The sequence below is a fragment of the Micrasema longulum genome, unplaced genomic scaffold (genome assembly GCF_059751315.1).
Source record: "Micrasema longulum isolate JH-2025_06_02 unplaced genomic scaffold, ASM5975131v1 h1tg000097l, whole genome shotgun sequence".
In the NCBI taxonomy this organism is placed as follows: domain Eukaryota; kingdom Metazoa; phylum Arthropoda; class Insecta; order Trichoptera; family Brachycentridae; genus Micrasema; species Micrasema longulum.
In genome coordinates, this window is record NW_028277303.1 from 3,339,636 (window position 1) to 3,361,993 (window position 22,358).

The 22,358-nt window shown below is 32.1% G+C and overlaps 1 protein-coding gene across 4 annotated transcripts in view; it reads left to right on the forward strand.

Moving 5' to 3' along the window:
* Positions 1–21,615, forward strand: part of per (period circadian regulator) — a 40,149-nt gene extending 18,534 nt beyond the window's left edge. For 2 of the 4 annotated variants that reach the window (XM_088236878.1, XM_088236855.1), the window contains 18 exons: positions 575–661; positions 1,093–1,203; positions 1,475–1,659; positions 1,876–2,073; positions 2,257–2,388; positions 2,732–2,850; positions 2,937–3,041; positions 3,979–4,134; positions 8,962–9,124; positions 10,994–11,126; positions 11,754–11,861; positions 12,261–12,445; positions 14,275–14,487; positions 14,993–15,199; positions 15,834–15,995; positions 16,443–16,544; positions 17,969–18,094; positions 21,395–21,615. In XM_088236878.1, the coding sequence (XP_088093004.1) occupies positions 575–661; positions 1,093–1,203; positions 1,475–1,659; positions 1,876–2,073; positions 2,257–2,388; positions 2,732–2,850; positions 2,937–3,041; positions 3,979–4,134; positions 8,962–9,124; positions 10,994–11,126; positions 11,754–11,861; positions 12,261–12,445; positions 14,275–14,487; positions 14,993–15,199; positions 15,834–15,995; positions 16,443–16,544; positions 17,969–18,094; positions 21,395–21,475 (2,573 nt within the window). In that variant the 3' untranslated portion in view covers positions 21,476–21,615. The remainder of the gene's footprint in view (positions 1–574; positions 662–1,092; positions 1,204–1,474; positions 1,660–1,875; positions 2,074–2,256; positions 2,389–2,731; positions 2,851–2,936; positions 3,042–3,978; positions 4,135–8,961; positions 9,125–10,993; positions 11,127–11,753; positions 11,862–12,260; positions 12,446–14,274; positions 14,488–14,992; positions 15,200–15,833; positions 15,996–16,442; positions 16,545–17,968; positions 18,095–21,394) is intronic. The other 2 variants (XM_088236871.1, XM_088236864.1) reach the window with 1 other exon arrangement.
* The last annotated feature ends 743 nt before the right edge of the window (positions 21,616–22,358 follow it).

The following is a 22,358-nucleotide window of genomic DNA, read 5'->3' on the forward strand; positions in this document are numbered from 1 at the left end:
TTAAGAGTTGAAATCAAATTATTAAAATTAAAAGTAAAAGTTAAAATTAAAATGAAAAGTTTAAATTAAAATTAAGTTAAAAGTTTAAATTGAAAGTTAAAATTAAGAATTAAAATTAAAAAGTTAAAATTGAAAAGTTAAAATTGAAAATTGATATTGATAATAATTAAGTTTATAAAAAAAAAATTGATAATATTAAGTTTATAAAAAATAATAGGTAACAGTTATACAAAGGTTTAAAAAGTAAGGTAATAAAAACATGTTTAAAAAGATACAATAGAAGTTATTTAAAAGTACACAATTTATGTTTTACAAAGTGTAACTTTATATCTTAAAGAATATAACTGAAAATAAAAAATTCACGCACATATGTATATATACAAATATAAAAAGGTTATTTCATCAATTGATATTGATAATAAATAACTCAATTATTCGCAACTCTTTCACGTTTTTAAATCAAGCAGAAATTTTTTTTTCAATTCACAAGAAATCTAATTAATGTTTCTAATGGTTTTTTTTTCCTAAAGGTATTCTTTTTATATCCGCTTACAAATTTTTATTTTTATTTCAGTGCCACCAGTTGTCAGTCTTTGGCCACCATTTTCAGCAACAATGAATCATGTGCAGAGTTCTACTTTAGCATCAGCAGGATCCATAGGTAAATTTTTATATTATTCAAATACCTTTGACCCGTTGTTTGTGAATTTCATACCTTAACATAAGAGACATTGAGGAGATCCGAGGGGTAGGAATGACTTGTTGATGTCTTTCCATACATCCCTCCCCCCCTTCTCGTTAATTTACTTAGACTTTGTATCCCTTAGAATACTTTTTTCTATGTCAAGATGTCGATTGTAAGGGAGTTTTAGAGTTTTTTTGTAGACTAATTTTTTTAATGTTTGTTTTTGTAAAAATATTAAAACCTATACTGGTGGTCTAATTATTATTGATTATCAAATTTAGTCACATTTAAAAGTTATCTCCCTTTACTTACAATATTTGATATGATATCTCCCCTGTCATATATTTATAGTTATTTAAATAAGTATATAATTTAACTTCTAATGGAAAATTTATATTTCATGATAGCTAGTGGAAACATCCAATATCCAGGAACGTATCCGGCTGTTTATTTATTATCACCTCAACCACCACATACATCTACAGATATATCTACGGCACAAAAATCTCCACAACCCTGTAAGCAGAATTTCAATAAATATGATTGTGTTTATTTTGCTGTTAGTAAACTATTATTCAGTCAACTTAAGAAGAGACTTTTGACATTTGCACGCTCATGAAGTTCAATAATAATTTTAAATTACTACATTTACTCTCCAGACCCAGCAATTTTTTTTTTCAATATTCATAATTTTTTGCTTTAAGTGTTAGCTTAGCGTAACATTGATATTACGTGGAAGCACCTAATGCTTGAGTAGACGAATAAAACTGTTAATTTTTCTATTTATAGTTCAGTACATGATTCAGTACCCTCAAACTGTATTTACTACTCAGGGATTGATGTATTCATCGCTACCAATGCCATACCAACCAATGCAAATGACCTCAACACCCACTGCTCCTCAAGTTCCACTGGCTTCTACTCTTTCTTCAGGCATCAAGCCCCTAGGACTTCCGTTTGATAATTACCAGCAGGTAATTTTTCTTCAACAATAATGATCCATATAATTTCTTTATATATATATTTCAATAACTATCCCAAATAAAATAACAATAGTTAAAATTGCATTACCTTTAAAAAACACTTTATTTTTAAAATTGGAATAATGTTCAGTTTATAAGTTTTAAATAAACAAGCTTAGTGTAGTGTTTGTACGTTTTTCATGTGACAGCAAAAGTATGTTATTTTAGGCTTGCCATCAAATAATGGATAGTCCGGAAGTATGTAGTTTCCGACCTGCGGCCAGAACTCCAACTAGTGAGAGGTCAGCAACTAAACCTTCAAATAGGCCCATTTTCCCTTTCCAGCCAAGAGAGTTCCATGATGCTTCAATTAAGGAGAAAAGAATTATAAATGTTCACAATTTTCCAACAACTAGTTCTAACAGGGTGAGTTTGATAAATTATTTTAATTGATAGGTGGTGGGGGTCAGTTCCTCACTTTAACCTGTGAAGGCGACTCTTGTGACGAGTTCCCGTCATTCAAATCTTGCCCTCCAAGCAATTATTTTATGATATGAGTAGGGTGTAAGAATTTCCTCCAATATGTAATTTTATGCATTCTCCCTGCAGCTGATTACACCATCTGTTCAAGACAAGAAAACAGTTCCTGAAAGAAAAAGGATCACCGAGGAAGGCTATATAAATGTTTATGCTCGCTCTGAAGAACTTAGATTAGAAGTTCCTGACACTCTCAGTATTTCGGTAAATATTTCTCATTATTCTTTTTAACTCTTTTGATGTTGTCAATATCTTAAAGCATGAGTTGAGGCAATTTAGAAATCTGATCATACTGAACCAAAATCCTCACCTGAAATAAAGGAGTGATAGAATAAGGGCTCTGAAGTCTGAACCGTGCTCTACCATAACCTAATTCCTATCTTCAATCAATGTAAAGTTATGACTAGCTGAAAACGGCTCTAAAATAATGCGAATCGTTTGCTTTTTTTCAAATATAAGTTTTCGACTATGGGTTTTTAATAGTAATATGAATTATTTGTGTTAAATGCCTTTGAAATGACCCCTTTTATTTTATTCTACTTTGCAGGAGCGGGGTTCCGTCATGCTTGGGGAAATATCACCTCATCATGATTACTGTGATAGCAAATCTAGTGCAGAAACTCTACCAAGCTATAACCAAATAAACTATAATGAAAATCTGCAAAGGTAAACTTTGGATTAATCTTTATATAAATAAATCGAAACACTATAAAAGCATTACAAAATTGTACTAAACCAGATTTTAATTTCAGGTTTTTTGAAAGTAGACCTCATACTAGTGAGTATGATGCAGTTGAAAAACTTTATAGCGGTTTTGTAAGTACTGATTACAATCAAGTTCCACTTGAAGAATACAGGTAAATTATTTGCAATATCAGATATTTTGTATATTTTAATAGAGGGACCATAAAGAAATGTGTTCTAAATGTAACTACACAGTTGGCTATGGATAACTCCCCAATGTTAATCGAGGATCTGATTCGACCGGGGCTTTTAATATGTTGTCGTCAAATTTTGAAGGCCGTCCAGATTTTGGTGCATCTTTTAGATTTCTATTGCCCGATTCGAACCTTAGAAACCAAAATTGACACCTACGTGCTGTTAGCATTTCACCATAAACTTCTTCAATGACATTGTTTACCTTACTGGCATTTAAGCCTTGGTCAAAAAAAAACATACAGTTCCTGATGTGTCCTTTGTCAATTTCTGGTTTGGACATTTTACCCTTAACAATAATATAGATTTTATGACTTGTAAATGAAGCAACAAAAAAAAACTCACTAACGTTTTTCCTTCATTGTTTCTAGAAACAAACTGCACTCCAATGGCGGGTCATAAAATACACGATTTTCTTTATGGTCCCCCTAATAATTGACCCTGTTTTCCACATTTGCCATTCAAATGTATTTTTTGCTTTTTAAATTGTCACATGAGGATAGTGAATCTATCAAATACATTTACAACTCTACAGAACTAATCAAGTAGTTTTAAATTGTCGGTAACATAACTTTTCTTCAAAATTCTTGGCAAACAACTGTTGTGATTTAATTTAATTATTACTTTATGCCATGTTTAATATTAAAAATGCTATTTTGTTATTTTATTTCTCAACTGAGGCCTAAATGATATTTTTAATTTAAAAATAAGGCTGATTAGAATAGAACATGGTAGTAATTTTCTGTTTTTTAATAATGAGCAATGCTGTAAACATATTTTGTAACATGAACTGTTTAAGTGAAGTGGTTTTATTAATTTTTACACACATTTATTATCTAGGTGAAAATTTATTTTTAGGAAACCACCGATCATCCCAAATTCTGGAAAATCAGGAGTTATGGAAGTGGATTCAACATCGGGTCCGGTCGGTCAAACTCCATTCCATGCTGCACCAAAAGTTTCAGTGTGCATTGATTTAAAACCATCTCATCTAACTGAAGATTTGCTCAATAAGTATGACTTTAAATGTGTATATTTTATAATTCTTCCTCGTCATTACCCTATCTGTACGAACTGGTGCATAGGGAACTATGCACTGTATCTCAATCATCTGTAACACGAAAATAACGTCAGTCTTATGCTTTAAGTGCCAGTCCAGGGTTAAAGAAATATTGAAGTGTATAACCAACCTTATAAATCAATGTTTCAGTCGACCTTGCCAGCAATTGAATCTGGGACCTCAAGCATTAAAGGCTTACGGGTCAACCACTACACTACGAGGCGGACTTAACCGCACTCAATTTCCTTTTTCAAGATTTTTACCTGAGAGGTAGACATTGGAAAACACTCGTTCAGGATTCTGATTCTATCACACACGAAATTGTATTCTTTGTTCTGCCTGGTCACGGCCAATTATTCTAATTATTTTATAATAAAACGGTTATTTTATTGGCATAATAATATGATGTCATTTTGTATGAAATTTATGGGTTTTACCTCAAAGTAATAACGCTTCTGAGCCGCCCATCGTGGACAAAAATCATTCTGTGATCAATCATGATGTTAGCTACAGTTTGCAGCAAAGCAATGGGCTATAGGTACTCAGGTCGAGAATCGCAAGCACAGCAACGAACCTGTCCATTACACATTTGTTGTTAAACAAAAAACTAAACTAAAAATTTGCAACGCTTTTGTTATATGCAATAGAGCGAAATGGCATCTCTATAGCTATAGCGCATTATTACTCTGGGGGTTTTGCATTACAAAATTCACAATTTATGTTTATCATATTAATATTAGTTGTCCCGTTTCATAGATCTAATGGCCTGAAATAATACTGCAGTTGTCAGGCACAATCAGCAATAAAAATAACTTGTAATGAAAAATTATAGAGAAACTCCTTCTGTCTCTTTTTTATAGTTTAAAGCATTTAACATTGTCAATTATGGATTTATTAAGTTTATTTTTCGAATAAATAAACATTGAACAGAATGTGATCTATTTATTTAATTAAAGGATAACAATTTACCGTATTCTCCTAAACTTGCAGTTGTCTAAAGTATCATCGACCACTGTACGGATGTTTTTAGTACCTGTAGTTTCAGAGTTTTTTTTAAAGAACTCATTAACATATTAAGAGTGCAAATTAGTTTGGTCCGTTTTGTTGTGGTCAAAAATGCATTTATTTCAGAACAAAATGGATGAACAGACTATTCAAAGTATTGTCCATCGCTGGCTACTACTTTTTCCCACCTCTCAGGCAATATTCAAATTCCATCCCGAAAAAATGTCTTGTCTTTTGAGGCGATCCAAGTTAAGAGCCAATTTTAGATTTCTGCGAAAGAAGTGAACCGGTGACCTGCCTAATTGTGCTGCATCCGTTAGAACAACTGGTAATCAGAAAGAGCAATGTCCGGTGAAAACGGCGGGTGCAGTAGAATATCCCATTTGAGCGTTTCCAAATATTTTTTTGCGACATGAGATCGAGTGTTATAATGCAGGAGAATAACTTTGTCATGTACAATAACATTAGAGGATTCCTTTCGCAAGAAATTTTTATCGTAGAAGAGCAACACGACTTTATGCCGAAACGATCAACAGTGACAAATCTCCTATCCTGTGTGGATACTTGGACTCAAGAGTGGAACGAACGTCATCCTACAGATGTCATATATCTTGATTATGAGAAAGCTTTTGATTGAGTACCAATAAAACGACTTGTGTCTAAATTGGAACATTTTGGTATCTGTGGAAAACTCTTGGATTGGATTGAGGATTTCTTGATAATAGAACATTTCGAGTGAAAGTTGGGAAGGATCTCTCAGACCCTCTCACAGTTCTGAGCGGGGTGCCTCAGGGATCAGTTGTTAGCCCGATTGCATTTGGAATCTACTTGACTGATTTGAGAGAACTTATTCGTACCCCCATATCTTTCTTTGCTGACGATACAAAGTTGTTTGCCAACTCAATAATAAGCCACCAGCAAATCCAAGATGACCTTAATCAGATTTTTCAACGGGCGAAAGAATGGCTCTTAACGCTAAACCCTGATAAATGCACCGTCCTACACATTAGCCTTAAAAATCCGAAAATAATATTTACCGTGGATGGATATCAAGTGCAAGCAGTAACGCAAAAGATCTCGGAGTTGTGATTACTTGTGATCTTAAATGGGAATCACATATTATCGAAATTGTCAAACGCACCAGTTCCCTCTTATACTTAATAAAAAAAAAATTCGCTTACATCACCCAAGATTTGTTCCTCAAAATTTATAAAACATATGTTCGTCCACTTCTGGAGTATGCCTACCAAATCTGGAGTCCCTATTTTTATATAAAAACATAGAGTTGTTGGAGAAAGTCCAGAGAAGAGCAACTAAAATGGTGGTTTCTCTAAGAAATAAATCATACGAGGACCGCTTAAGTTAAGTTCACTGGAAGAGTGGAGGCAGCGTAGTGACTTGATTGAAACATTCAAAATCTTAACTAAGCAATATAATGTACCCAAGTTGAAATTAATATTCACTATGAATGAAAACCGCCATTTCAGAGGTCATTCATTGAAACTCAACACTACCTCCTTCTCATTCAACCCCAGGAAGATTTTCCTGACAAACCGAGTTGTGGAAAAATGGAATAGCCTTCTCGATAAAGTGATCGGTGCTTGTTCAGTTAATGTGTTCAAAAACCGCCTAGACGCACACATCAATTTATAATGTTTTATAACCATGTACACTTGATATACACGCATCAGCTTAATAGCTGCTAGTGTATTATTAATAATAATAAAAATAATAATTATAACTCATACTGCAGGATTCAAACAAATCAATTGTAGCGTATATTGATTACCCGTAATAGAATCACAAGGTTGTAGCAGCTCATAGTATACAATACCTAGTGTGTGAAATAATTCATTCAGATGAACCTCTTCACAACAATAAAGGTTTCAGCTCTTTAACTTCACTAAAATCAACAAATGGAAGAATTGAAGAAATATGGATGTTCAAACATAGGCAAAATGGTGAATGTTACACAGTGTGTAAAGTGGCCACTTAAACCAGCCAATGACAGGTCATAAGCCCTGTAAATGCCTAGACTTCCATATTCCCTTATTTGAGGTATTCTCCATCCCTGTTGCAATTTGTTAAGTATATAATACCCCTTAGTCCCACCAGATACACAGCATGACATTCGAACCATGAATATTCGGCTTTGGTGTTGATGTTGAGATCGATGGCAATGATTGACTGGGCATAGCGTATTATTTTTTCTTCTTGGGGTTGTCATAGAATATTCATTTCAATGTCTCTCGGTTTCAGTTTATAAGGCACCCAATTGCTTCGCTTGTGAATTATTCCCATGGAATTCAGCCATACAGAAACTGCTTGTTGGGTGACTCCAAATGATTTTGCAAGCTCCTCTTGCGTTTGACTCAGATCTTCATCGAGTAATACCACCAATTCTTTGTGTTCAAATATTTTTGGCTTACCAAAGCGAGGCTTGTCTTCAACGCTGAAATCACCATTCTTCAAACGTAGAAACCATTCCCTCCATGATTTATCAGTTGGAGCATTGTCACCATAAACTTCTACAAGCATTCAATGCGCTTCAGCTGTACTTTGCTTCCAATGCGGAAGTTCTGTAGACTTTTTTATTTCTTAATAGACTATCAAACTAAGCCATAAATGTTTTTTTTTTTAAATTTTATGTATCATATTATCGGCGCTATGATTTTTTAAAGTTTTGTATTTCTGAAATAACTCCGCGTGTGACATCAGAGGTTCTCTTCCACTTATTCTCTGTCAGTTCTGCCGATTGGTCCGTTTACCATAAGCAAACTAGATATCTTTCACAACTCTCGTATCACTGGTTGATTTATATGAACCTGTGACGCCGTTCAAAGTAGTTAATTTTTATGATTTTTTTTTGTGCATTTTCAAGAAACTTTGCCGTACAACTGAATGCTTTAATTTTTACCCCGCGCAAGAAAACATCTTTTGTATCCAATTTCCCGGGCTGAAGGGCTGAAGTTCCTCATTAAAGCAGAAAACTAAAACCTTCCGCAAATGCTGCTTAGTTAACACAAAATTTGACGTATTCAACAAAGTAAAAAACAGGGTTTTTGTATAAAATTCAAAGCGATATAAACTTAATATTATTGACAAATGTCTGACTTCTCTGAAATCACCAAAATCAGCCGTTACTATGAAACATCCATAACAACCAGAACCATCTTTTGAAAACGGACCGAACTAATTTGTACACCTCTATACAATTTTATCTTAATGGTTTATTTAGTATATCGAGGCTTTACTGACAGAATGCATTAAGTCATTAAAATAAGTTTCGAGATAATCGCATTCAAAGCTTTATTCTTTCAACGCATTATTTCTCCCGCAATTTTCTTTTATTTATAGCTTTGAAAGAGTAATCATTATTCTAGGCATAGTATAAAATTGGAAATCAACATCATGCACCTTTATTTTAAAATATGTGAAATATATGAAAGACTGTTGACTTAATGCATTCTCTCAGTATATCCTCGATATATATTGGCATGTTTAAATAAGGCGTAAAATATGTATTGTTAATATCATATGGCATGGTTTTATGTTGTGTTGGTTATGGGAGTGGTTTTGTGCACACATATTTCACACAGTTGTTGTCACAGACAGATGAACGAAGCACGGCTGATCATCAAAGCTCGAACTTTAAAATACGACATTCATATCTGATTTACCTAATATTTAGTTCTATACTTACATACATTATTTTCCATATTCTTTTTATTTTGTTATTTTTGTTTACAAACTATTGTTATTGTTTTGGGTTTTAGGCACAACTCTGTAATGGAAAAACTTATGGTGAAAAAGTATAAAGAAGCTCGATGCATCTCTAAAGCTGAAGAGAGGGATAAGGGAGATAAGAAAGAGAAGAAAAATGATCACAATATGAAATCATGTATGAATTCTACCAATATCGCTCTTGTGGATGCACAAGTAAGTTTTTCTACCCCCTTTTTCATATTTTACATAACGCAATATTTGCATATTAGGTGTACAACTTTGCTTCCGCCATTTTTTTTTTCCAAAATTTGAGTCCTTATTGTAAAAAACTGGTTATATATTTAAAATTCAAGTATTGTACACTGCCGGACAATACTTTGTTCCATCTTGCGTTAAAAAAACTGGTAATCTTTTGAAGCGATCCACGAATCGGTCCTTTTTACTTCTTCATAAGATTGGAAATACTGATCAGCCACGCCGTGTGCTATTGGTCAAAACAAGTGATAGTCGGAGGGTGCAACGTGTGTATACTACGGTGGGTGGGGTAGGACTTCCCATTTCAAAGTTTTCAAGTATGTCTTGACCACTTTCACTAAATGGAGCCGAGCATTGTCATGCTGCAAAATCAATGTTGAAGCATGGCTGGGAAATTCTTATGATTTATTGTAATGGACTCATTTTTGTCCCCAGTCACAATGCGATTCAGAAATCCCTTCTATCTTTGCCTTTCAAGCACCTGTTCACAAGCAAACAAACGCCGTTCTACATCTCTCAGGTTCAACGCATACAGCATCCAATTTCCTTGCTTCTGAATCATTTCCATGGTTTTGAGGCATTTTGGAATTGTGTGTTGAGTCTCTTCTAATGATCATGCCAATTCTTCTTGACTTTGACACGAGTCTCCATCAAGTAATGCATCTAATTCTGCATCTTTAAAAACCTTCTCCCTTTCACCGCTATGGCTGTCTTCGATGTGAAAATCACCATTGTTGAAGCGTTGAAACCACTCACGACACCTTGTTTAACTAGTAGCGGCCTCACCATAAGTATTTCAAAGCATTCAATGAGCCTCAGCCGCAAATTACGAGAATTTGGCTCGTAAACTGGCATTTTCAATCGAGATAACTTTATGACGCAAACACAAATCGACTAATGTTTCTATGATGTTATATTGACTCAAGTTTATTTCATGACCTATCTATTTATTTTGAGGACTACTTACTGCTAAAACAGGAAAAGGGCGAAAGCAAAGTTGTATACCACCTAATGCCACCGAATTCCCGGTGTGATCATAAAAATTGAAAATTAGATTTTTCTCAAGCCTGCCTGTCATTCACCACTACAACCGTGCAAAAACAAAATACCAAATTTGAATTTGGACACTTTTTGAACCACCATTAATTTTAGCATATGTGTCGTCAATGATACTGCAATACCGTTTATGTAAAATTACAGGAGAGGGTAATGAGTTATTCCTTTTGTTTACATTTTTAAATATGTTTTTTTTTCAATTCATTCAAAAAAGGATTGTGGTCCTGTGGTATTGTAGTGGACTCAGGGATCAGAAGCCCGAACCTCAATCTACCACAACTTGGTTTACATTATCCAGCACATTTATTATTGACTTAATATTTTCCCCAATATTTAAATATTTGGAAAAATCCAATGTAAAAATATAATAATAATAATACAAAAATTATTATTATCGTATTCTCGGTTTCAATTTAATTTATTTTACACGCATACAAACAAAAAAATTTACCAACAGCAAATTAGTTTTTTTTATGTACAAGGTTTAAAAATACCAAAAAAGAAGTAGAAAAAAACCTGTTTATCTCTATATATAATATTTATATTTAGTGAAAGGTTTTTTTTTGCCGTGAAATTTTAGTCCTCTTAAAAGATCTTGAGCACTATTGGATTCAGTTTTATATAAAATAATTTGAATAAAAATATGTGTATAATAGAGTGTGAATATATGTGTTTACCTGCTAACTGGTTCTGCCCGGTCGAATGGATTTATAATATTGAATACTACTTGAATCAGTTCTAAGAAAATTTACTTTTAAATTTTTTTTATAGGGGAATAAGTTTGAGACTGGGTTGAAAAGATCAGGATCAGTTTCATGGGATGTAGAGAATGATAACCATAAAGTTATCAAGTATGTCTCACATTCAGGAATACCGTCTCAACAAGCTTTGTCAAAAACACCAGGTAAATTTACCTCTACTTTTACTCCATGAATACGGCGCTGCCTTGTGGCAATACAATACTATTCAAATTTTGGTTTACATAAACATCAACTCAAATTATGGCAACTCAACTAACACATTGAGATGTAAACATTTTATGACACTTCAAATTGTATTGAACGTCTGTAAAGATTAGAGTTAAACAGATAATCAGATATTAAAACGAATTTAATGCTACAGCCATGTCGAATATACTGCGACAGGGGTTCAGTTTTTAGCTGAATAGTAAAGTCAAATGAGTTTTACACAAATTTACATACATGTGTCAAAAGAGAAAAAAACTATGCATTCGTCCCAAAGTAAAAACAATTGTATTTTGTATAAAATGCTTATTTCACAGCCAAATTGTCATTTCAGTTGGCTTGCCAAATTATGCTCCATATTGTAAAGTAGCCAATCGATGATTAATCGTGCCTCATGTCTGAATACAATATGAGGGCCTAAATTATGTGTAAAGTGAGATAGTGAGATGATGCTCGCGAGAGAAAAGTTAATCAACTCCAACTTAGGAGAAATGCGTCATTTTATTATTAGTTTTCTAAATAATGTTAAAATGTTTTTACCTACTTAATATTTCATTTTCTTTTAGATGTTGTTTTACCACAAAGCTTAATTAGTCTAACAAGTGCTGGATTAAACAGTAGTTACTCGAAACCTCTAACAGTACAAACACCAATGGAATCAATAATTAATGGAGGTAATATTGTTATGTTATTTCTATACTTATAAATGTATATCCTAACTTGTTGATAATTCAATAATTTAATTATTATTTACGCGTGCACTTTACCTAACAACTTCTTATCTAACTAAATAATGCACATGAATAATGGTCTCTTTTGCCATTTAAAATGGTATTAAAACACAAAAAAAAAACGCTGTGTAATACAAAAAATATGTATGCACTGAACATGAAGGAAAAAAAAGCTTTTTGTCCTTAAATTTGTCTCAATTTGCTTGAAAAACTGTGTTAAAGCCAGGTCAACATTTCAAATGTATAATCTGTGGAAATCAAATCATAGTTAAGTAAATACTTTATTAATAAAAAAAAAATGCCGGTTTTGAAGTTTATTTAGTGTTTTTCTATGATTTTCAGTTCAGTATGTGATACAATACCCACAACCAGTACTCACAACCCAAGGATTTATGTATTCACCTCTCCCGTTAGCTTACCAACCATTGTCAACAAACTCAGCACCTGCCACTCCTCAAACTCCATTCGTATCTACTATCTCGAGTATCAAACCAATTGGATCACAATCGAATAATAATTACGAACAGGTAGTGTATTATTTTTCAACATAATCCTCCTTATTTAGAAAAATCAATATCTTAATTGAATGGGAAAAACTTTTTTTAAGAAATGGATTTGGAAGTCTAGGGTATTAATTTACCCATCATTAGCTGGTTTGAGTGATCACTACAAACTGTGTTACATTTATTATATTTTGAAATTGAAAAAAAACCCTCATTCAAAAAAAAAATATGAAAACACATAGAATTAAGAATAGTCCAGAATCATATTTAAATACATCGGACTGTGTCTTAAAATCCCTCCACTTTGCCCCACTTTCACCGAAATTCGAGAAGTCACCGCGTAATGTTGCCAGATGGGAAAAAATATAATCATTACACAAATGTAAGGTAAAAAATAAAGCAATTTGTTAATTTCTCTAAAATTTTATTGCGCGCGTTGAAACATCGATTGACACAACAGAGTAGATAGTTAAAGGGTCATTTTATAAGAGTAATTGAATTGATGAACTTTGAACTTAAAACATAAAACAAATTTTATTTTACATAAACTGATATTTTTATATCAATTTAAATAATATTTGATGTATTAAAGATAATGTCGGTCAAATGTCCATCACGGCGTTGTTTAATCCGAGGTCCAATTTTCATTAGTTCTCTCATTAGATAAGCAAAGTAGGGTAAAAAAAAAATACTACCCTGGCAACACTAACGAAATGTCCATTTTGTTTTCTTTAACAATCTGACAGATGGAAAAATAATTCAATATTCAATTAATGCATTTGCTACTTACACGTGCATTTGCTAATTACGATGTGATCCCATCCTGTTTCTTTAAGATCCCAGCAGTATTTCTACACTTTAAAACGACACAACACGGCATAGTTGAATTCAAATTGGTAGTTGCGTACTGAGCAACGTCTTCAAAGAAACTAATAGGTCAAAATGTAAAACTACTATTTTGAGAGTAGTTTAGTCACCTTCTGTTTGATGCGTGTATGCGGTTTCTGGACTATTCTTAATTCCATGTGAAAAAATTAATTTAAAAAAATACAATAGGGAATTATCACATACTACGAATACAAATAAAAATATACGAAATGGATTTAGAAAAATCCATTGTATTTTCATAATCAATATGGATATTGTGGAGAAATGTTTCCATACATAACTTTAAAAAAGAAATTTTTTTAAATATGTCCCTAGAAAAACGCGACATTTTTTTTGGCATTGATAATTATTGTGACGTCAAGATTCGTGGTGATGTTCTACAAAAATTTTAACAGTTACAAACAATGTTCAAAATTAACATGAATCGTGACATATTAAGGGCGTGGCCAATACAATTACCATTTTTGCGGGAATCCAAAATTATAAATTAAATATTGTTTATGCTACTAATGAGTACTAAAATAATTTTTTTTTTAATCGACAGTATTTCATAGACCCTTATTACTTTTAAATTTTAAAAAAAGGTGACATTTCCCTATTAAATGGCGAGTCAAGCTCTTGTGTTTGAACAGTAATCTTTTTTCAATTCTAGAGAGGGTTAAATTCAGTATTTTATTTTGTTTTTTATGTCTTTGTTCTTTATTAGTAGTCCACTCAATGTTAAATATACATAAGTCCATAAAAAATGCTCTTGCCCGTCACAAATATTTTTGTGTTTTATTTATGTCAAAAGTAAATAAAATATAATACAATAAATTTAGAAAAACTAGAAAGTTTAGGCATTTTTTAGCATAGTAAAAATTACAATTGAAGTAAATACTACATTCTGAACTGCTTACTTTTAAAGTGATAAGTAGTGTAGAGAGGTTGTTTAGATATTTTTGCAAATCAATTTGATATTTCAGGCTTCCCAAGTAGCAACAGTTACTCCAAAAGTTAGTGGTTTTAGTTCAATGCCAAGAGCTTTTTCTGGAAACTCTTCTCCATTCAAAGGTAGTCATTCCCCTATAAAGGAGACATCATCATCAACTGGAGTTTCTAACAGGATTACATATAATCATTCCCCTATGGGGGGGGAACGTGTTAGAAACCCCAACCAACTGTCAGTCTTTAGCAGGGTAAGTTTGACTATTCAATGTAACAACTTCAGTTATGTAACTTGATTTGTGTAACCAAGTCTTAATTTATTTTAATTCTGTCACAATTTGAGATAAAATCTAAAATGATCGATTTCACTAAGAAAACCTTTAAGTAATGAAATATTTCATGTTTGTCAATATATATTTACTGTGAATAATAAATAAATATATTTACTATAGGATAATTCAAATACGTAACAAAATTACTGTCCACTGTTAGGTTTTCGGTAGATTTAGATTTATCCTAACATGATATAACAGACCATATGTTTATTTTTTACATTGCCTACAAACTAAGTTTTTTTAATTTACAAGTTTATGTGAGTTCTTAAGATGTAATGAACTAATTTAATAAAGCATAAAATAATTCACCGCTCAAAATAATAAAATTTCTCATAGGTCAGCTCATTCTCAAGATTGTATTTATCAATTTCGTATTTGTATTTTTTATCCCTTTGTACAATTGTATGCATTTATTTTTTAGCGTGTAATCCCATCAAGTCACAATAAAAAAGAATTGTCAGCTGAAGACGCATATGGAGATGGTTCCAGCAATTCTTCATTTTATTCTTCATTCCTTAAAACAGATGCTTACAGTACTGAAGATATAGATAGCGGTGGTGAACCAAGTAACACTACGTGTTTATCCATGGACAAAGATTCTACTACAAACGAATCCAAGAACCGAAGAGTATGACCATTTTGTATTTATAAAGACTAAACCAAATTTATTTTCATGTCTTTAACTTGAGTAAACTGTTAGTTTAAATTGAATAGAAATAAAACAAAATAAAATTTGGTAGGCGGCCTCGTGAGTGTTTTATGCGAACCACATGGAATCAACATATGTAGATTAATTTCCATTATTTTAGTAACTATGTAATATCAATATTATTTTCAAATCATTATTATGAACTTATATGTAACGCTGTGAACTTGAGTAGAGCCAGCAATCTTAGGGTGATAGGACTGTTTTACTTTTATAAGTAGTATAATTATATTACATGCTGAGTTTGGGATGAATTGTTGGTAATGGAAAAGAAAACACTTTATTGCTGGCAAATGTAACATAAAACATAAGTAATAATTTTTCTAATTTATTCCATTGTTTATAATTTTTTTGATAATAAATATTATAAATGCAAATTTAATACTTTGCACTGTTGTAATAATTTTATTAATAATAAATTCATTTTAATTTCAATATCTTCTTGTGTTATTAATTTTTTAAATTTTTACTTCAAATTTGAGATGATTATTACAATTGTTTAATGTTCTTCGTCATTAAAATTTGATTATTCATTAAGGCGTTATGGTTCTTGTAGGTACAGTTATGGAGACAAGGAGGGATACAGAATTTTACAAATGTGTATGTCAAAAGAAAACAATTGAATTCAGAAAGCTCTTCGTCAATGTCAAATAATGCCAGTTGGAATGTTCGGAAACAGAAACAAGTTAACAATGTGCAGCCACCTTGGTTAGATGCGGTAATATAAATTTTTCTTTTTGTTTGAAAGAAGTGAATATATTAGCCCTTTAGGTGCCGCAAGCGAGATATCTCGCGCATGGTACAGTGTAACATGAACATTTGCGTGTAAAAATCTAGAATTTGTTTTACCGCCAAACACTATTGAAAATGAATAGAGAGACCATTCTTCCACATCCTCTAGCACAACGTATCCCTATTGACATTATTTTTCTATCCCAAAAGCATTCCAAAATCTGTTAAATTTGTCTGACATTTAAACGCTTAAAATAGAATTTGTTAGAATATTACATAAGTATTATATAATATGTTAGTTTTAAAGAAATATTTTTTTTTTGAGTACACCAAAACGTATTTATTATATCATATTATTTACAATTTTAGAAGCTTGTAGGTGTATTAAAAATAAAATATGTCTTATAGTTTCTATTTTTGACTGATTTTTTAGGTGTGTGTGACATCCGATTTAGTTTACAGATACCAAGTATCTGTTAGGGAAGTCGATGAAGTCTTAAAATCTGACATGAATTCTCTGAACAACATAAGCCAAGTAAGTACAAAAAAATAGTTAACCTACATTAATTAAAAATCAAAATTTTAATAATTCTTCAATTACTTCCCCACCAATTAAAAGCACTAGGGCTTACATCATTTGAAAAATGGGGACATGATAGAAACCTAAAATATACTAAATTATTACTATGATTGCCGAGATATATTAATTAAACCCATAGAATGAAGAACAGTCCAGAAGTAACAGTCCAGTAGAATCATATTTGAATACATCGGACTGTGTCCAATAATTCCCCCACTCCGGCTTAATTTCGCCACGCGTATTCGTGAAGTCGCCGGGTAATGTTGCTAGATGGGGGAAAAAAAAAATCATAACACAAATGTAAGGTAAAAAAAAGCAATCTGTTAATTTCTCTAAAATTTTATTGTGCACGCGGAAACATTGATTGACACAACAGAGTAGATAAGTAAAGGGTCATTTAATAAGAGTCATTGAATTAATGAACTTTGAACTTAAAATATAAAACAAATTTTATTTGACATAAAACTGATATTTTTAAATAATTTAATAGTAAAAAAAAATTCTACCCTGGCAACACTAACGAAATTTCCATTTTGTTTCTTCGACAATCTGACAGATGGAAAAATAATTCAATTTTCAAGTAATGCATTTGTTATATACACATTCATTTGCAAATTACAGGTGAATTGTGATTGCATCCTGTTTCTTTAAGATCCTAGCAGTATTTCTAAACTTTAAAAGGACACAACACGGCATAGTTGAATTCAAATCAGGAGTTGCGTACTGAGCGATGTCTACAATGAAACTAATTGGTCAAAACGTAAACCTATTCATTTATGAGTAGTTGAGTCGCCTTCTGTTTGATGTGCGTATGCGGTTTCTGGACTATTCTTAATTCTATGATTAAACCCTAACACCAAAATACAGGGTCGTAACTGGAAGCTTTATCGTCCCCGATTCCACCTCAATCCCAAGAAAAACTTCCTATCCTGCAGGATGTTTTCTGACTGCAATTAATTGCCACGAGATATAGGCACACCAGCCAAGGCTGCCTGCCTTTATCAAATAATAGTGATAAGTTCTATACTAATATGCGGATAAATCAAATGCATTTAAATTTTGTTTAAAATGGCCGCTGGTTCATGTGCAGCTCTATCTAATGCGCACTCCAACTGTGTTTTCAACCAGGTTAATTAAGTCATTTTCTAAAAGCAAAATTCTCGGCAATTAACGAAATCTATCAATGTTTGTCGTCTATATAATGCTTATAATAATTTCTGAATGCATGTAACTTGTTTTCGGCCAATGTTATCATGTTTTGGTAAAAAGTTCCTAATCAAGAAATAAAAAAAGGGAATAATTCGTGTGTGTTACCTGATTGCTTAATATTCGTTTACTTATTTAAATATTTACACTAAATAAAATGGAAAACTTTTCAGCCTGCTTTGGTGAATGAACAACTGTCACAGCTGTATATGGATCTGCAACTTGATGGCCTTTCTGAAACATTGATGCTCGAGGAAGGGATAACCAGCAATAGCTCTGGAGAAGAAGATTCGAATCAGGTTATTTTCTAATTGGATATCAATAGGGAATTTTGCGAAGGCTTAATAGGAATTTATAAAGATCTGTTAGGTTTGTTTTGTTATGATTTTGCCAGTGTTTTCTTGAAGTTTTATGTATGTATTTTCCAGTGCAAATTGTTTTCTTTTGTTATTTGAGTGCGTGTTATATTAAGCCAATTCTGTGAATGTTTCCAATGTGTGTTAGTTGTTTGCATGTTTTTTTTTCCTTTCTGGAACAGGATCCGAAGGGGCATGCTGCAGTCTCAATCTTTAACTAACGTAATCCTTCACTGTCATTTCTTATTTTATTTATTGGGGATATCAACAGAATAACATGTACCAAAAATATAACAAATAAAATATACAGAGAATAAAACCAATGACAGATATCCACAGAAATACATTAAATACACATACAATACATACTAGTGTGTTTGTGTGAGTGTAAGTGAGTGAGTGGGTGGGTGAGTGGGTGTTATATTGGAATGAGGGTGGACATGTGTGTAAATATTGCTCAGGTGTCAAGTGTCGAAAATATAAATATATATAAAACATTAAGAATTAGAGATAAAATAAAATAAGACTTTATTATTGAAACTAAGTATAAGACAAAAAAGTATGTTTTAAGACGCGCATTTTAAATGTTATTTTTTTACAATCAAATGGATCAATAAGGGAAAAGTTCAAATTATATTCACGAGCAAACCGTATAAGTGGAGAGTTCAGGGCATAGTTCGTACGAACTGCTGGCACATGAAATAGAGAGCTGACGTGTGTCGGGTGCGGTAGCTGGAGACATTTAATGATGTCCATGTCCAACAGTAGACGGCGATCTTCTAAAGTAAGCAAGTGGTGTTTTTTGTAGGAAGACATATAATTGAGATCGGTATACCTGCATCTCCAGTTAAGATGTCTAAGAAATGTCCATTGAATTTTCTCAAACTGTTCTTTATGTGTGACATATTGTGGAGACCAAACAGAAGAGGCATACTCGAGCAAACTGCGAACATGAGCAAAGTAGACCATTTTAATACACGCGATATCTTGAAATACCTGACATGTACAAAGTACAAAACCAAGGTTTCTATGTGCACGGGTCAGTATGTCATCGAAGTGATTCTCAAATGTAAGTTTGCTATCAAGAATAACACCCAGATCGCGTACGGTGTCAACTCTCTGAACAGATTGGTTTTCTAATATATAATGATATGGGATGGGATGTCGACCTCGCGAAAAAGAAATAAGCAAACACTTTGATACATTGACATTCAAAAATATATATCACAAATCAAATACGTCAACATACCTACCAAACGTTGTCCTGTTATTATCAAGTTTACAGAACATAAAATCAGTGCCAAGTGTCGTGAAGCATAAATATAACATTGTTTTTACCTACTTGTTCTGTGGAAGTGTTAGCTTCAATGAGCTCAAATTCTTTCGTGCAAAAAAACAGCAAAAAATATAATCATTAAATTGTATCCGCGAAGTTTGACATTTGTCACTCATAAATTTAAAAATAAAGCAAAACTTTATTCGTGGCTAGTCCGTAAAATGCTTCCATCATAACAAATGAACTCTTCTGTAAAATTTTACATTATTTGCGCTGTGTAAGTGATTTTTTTAACAAGTGAAAACGTTGTATAAAAAGGAAGTGTTTGAAGTAAACAGTCTTTGACAGTTGTTGTTTCAAGATCTGTTCGGCCCTCTGTGCACTGCTATTGGTTGTCACTTTGGCTCGTCACGCTAGTATAATTGCGGACAATAATTTGCCAGGCGTCGACTACTAAATCACGCATTGTTAATTAACATCATGAATTGCAAAATTTGCTTGAAAAACATGAGCCCAACGAAGACCTTAAAGTGCTCAAGGTGCTATATGAGTGCACCATTCATGTTTGGGTACTTCCTCTACTATTTTTAAAAGAATGTCCCAAATTTCACGCGGTAACTGGAAGTGTGAATCATGCAAAATGCAGGACCTACGCTCTAGATCCTCGAGCCCTCATGTGATTGCAAGTCAACTTTCTACGTCACCTACTGCGCAACCTTCTCATCCGGCGCCCCCATACAGAGAAACTAGTATGAGATTAAAGGACTGAAGTATTTTATTGATCACAAATCGACTAAATTGTAGTGAGGGGCATAATGAAAGTTTTTCATACATACAAACAATTTTTTTGTAGTTTGATTGTAAAGAAAATTGAATGACAAATAAAAAAAATGATCAAAGCCAACATGAACATGATCACAATACCAGAGAAAAGGTAGAAATCAGACTCCCATTTAGAAAAAAAGAGAAGTCCCAAATTTATATTTTATATAAGGCAGTAAAAAATATCAAAATTCATAAAGAAGGTTAATAAATATGTATTCAATAACTTATAAATTAAATAAATGCACGGTGTAATATGTTTATGTGTGCCCTATTTCAAGATTCAAAATAAAATAAATAAAAAGTAAATTTAAAAAAAGAAATGATATTTTTTGCTGAATTGGTTTATAAAAGTTAGTAGTGAAAGTGCTAGACTGAAGGATGTCACTATTCTTAATAAACAGTTTCGGAAAACAGCAGGCATTTTCGTTGCATATCAATTAACTGTTTAATTTGGTAAAATGCTCAGAATCGAAATATTTAGATATTTTTTTCAAATACGCAAGACTTATTTCCTAATTATGTCAATAAACTTGTAAGAAATAATAAACTAAACTTCACCACAATTTGCTACAAAAATGTGGTTTCACTCTTTAAACTTCGATCTCAAATCCAGTCCATTCAAATGTGCAACTTCCACAAGCCGAAATTGTATGTTTAATTAGTTCACCGACACACACTACCTCGACGGCAATCCGTCACTGTGTATGTAACCGCACGTAACTACCTAAGACCATTTTGTGGTAAATATATTCAAACATTGCTAGTAAAAACAATTGTAACGTAAGATTTACCTGAATGTTAAAAAAACTCCATAATTTTACTGAAGACATAAAAAAAAAACATTTCAATCTCTTCTTCTCTAGAGTGGTCAAATTTGAGTTACGCGGTAATGGATTGCCGTCGATGACTAATATATTAACATTGTCTATTAAACATTCGAACACACTGTGCAACAGTATAATTTTTTTTAGAAAAATTATTTATTTCCTTAAACTATAGAAGTGCAATAATAATTATTAGAAAAATAAATCCCTGAAAAGATTTCAATTGATAATAAGCCTTCATTACATTTTAGTAATATGTTAATCACGAAGAAATCCTTATTTCCATTAAATAATAATAAACTTTGTGGTTGATTGCAGGTCACAAAGAAGAAAAGATCATATGCTAAGTTAGTTATGGTTTATGAAGAGGATGCGCCCTTACCACCACCTCTGGCGTAAATAAATAGTTTTGTGAATTGTAAATAGAAAACATGAATTAAATTGATGCCTGCAACAATGAAAAACATTATTCAAATCGGTTTTGCACAAAACAAGTATATTCAAATAGTTTCATTGTCAATGTATTGCGCAACTCGTGGTCCGTGATTTTCCCTGGTGGACAACTAAAAAATTGATGTTCGGTCACTAAAATATTTTATTTTGCTGGTGTCTGATGACTGATGTTCTCGTTTTCATATTGTGATTTATGATAAACTGCATATATCTAATGCAGCGCTTAATGCACCATAAACACAGAGATGTGGAAAACAAGGAGTACAGATAGAGAGAGAGAGAGATTTAATTATCAATAATATTATTTTATCTTGGTGTTATGATTTCCAAAATATGTAGCAAAAAATTTCCACACATTTTTGTAGCTACTAATTACATGTGTTCAGTTTGTTTCGAATACAGGTTTAGTGTGGTTATGTTACCCAATATTGTTAATTCTTAATTTAGTTCATTATTCATTAACAGTGTAATCTCTCAAATTATTTATCATTTAAATATCACATATTGTTAAACATTCATACTTACTTCCAATTTTCCTAGTTCTACCCCTTAACCTTTATTCAGAATAATTATAATAGGTTCATTATAATTAATAAAAATATATATTTTGTTATAAAAATATTATATCTAGAAATACCTAAAAAGAGTACAATATTATTCCTCGAATGAGAAATATGGAAGGTGTAGTATGTAGTAACTTGCCGATCAAAGAGATGTGTATTTTTACATTATTTTATTTCTATGCTAGTTATAAAATATTAATATTTTGCTATAAAAATACAATTTCTCAAAGCAAAAAGTACATTCCAGCAAAATTTTAATCTTGAAG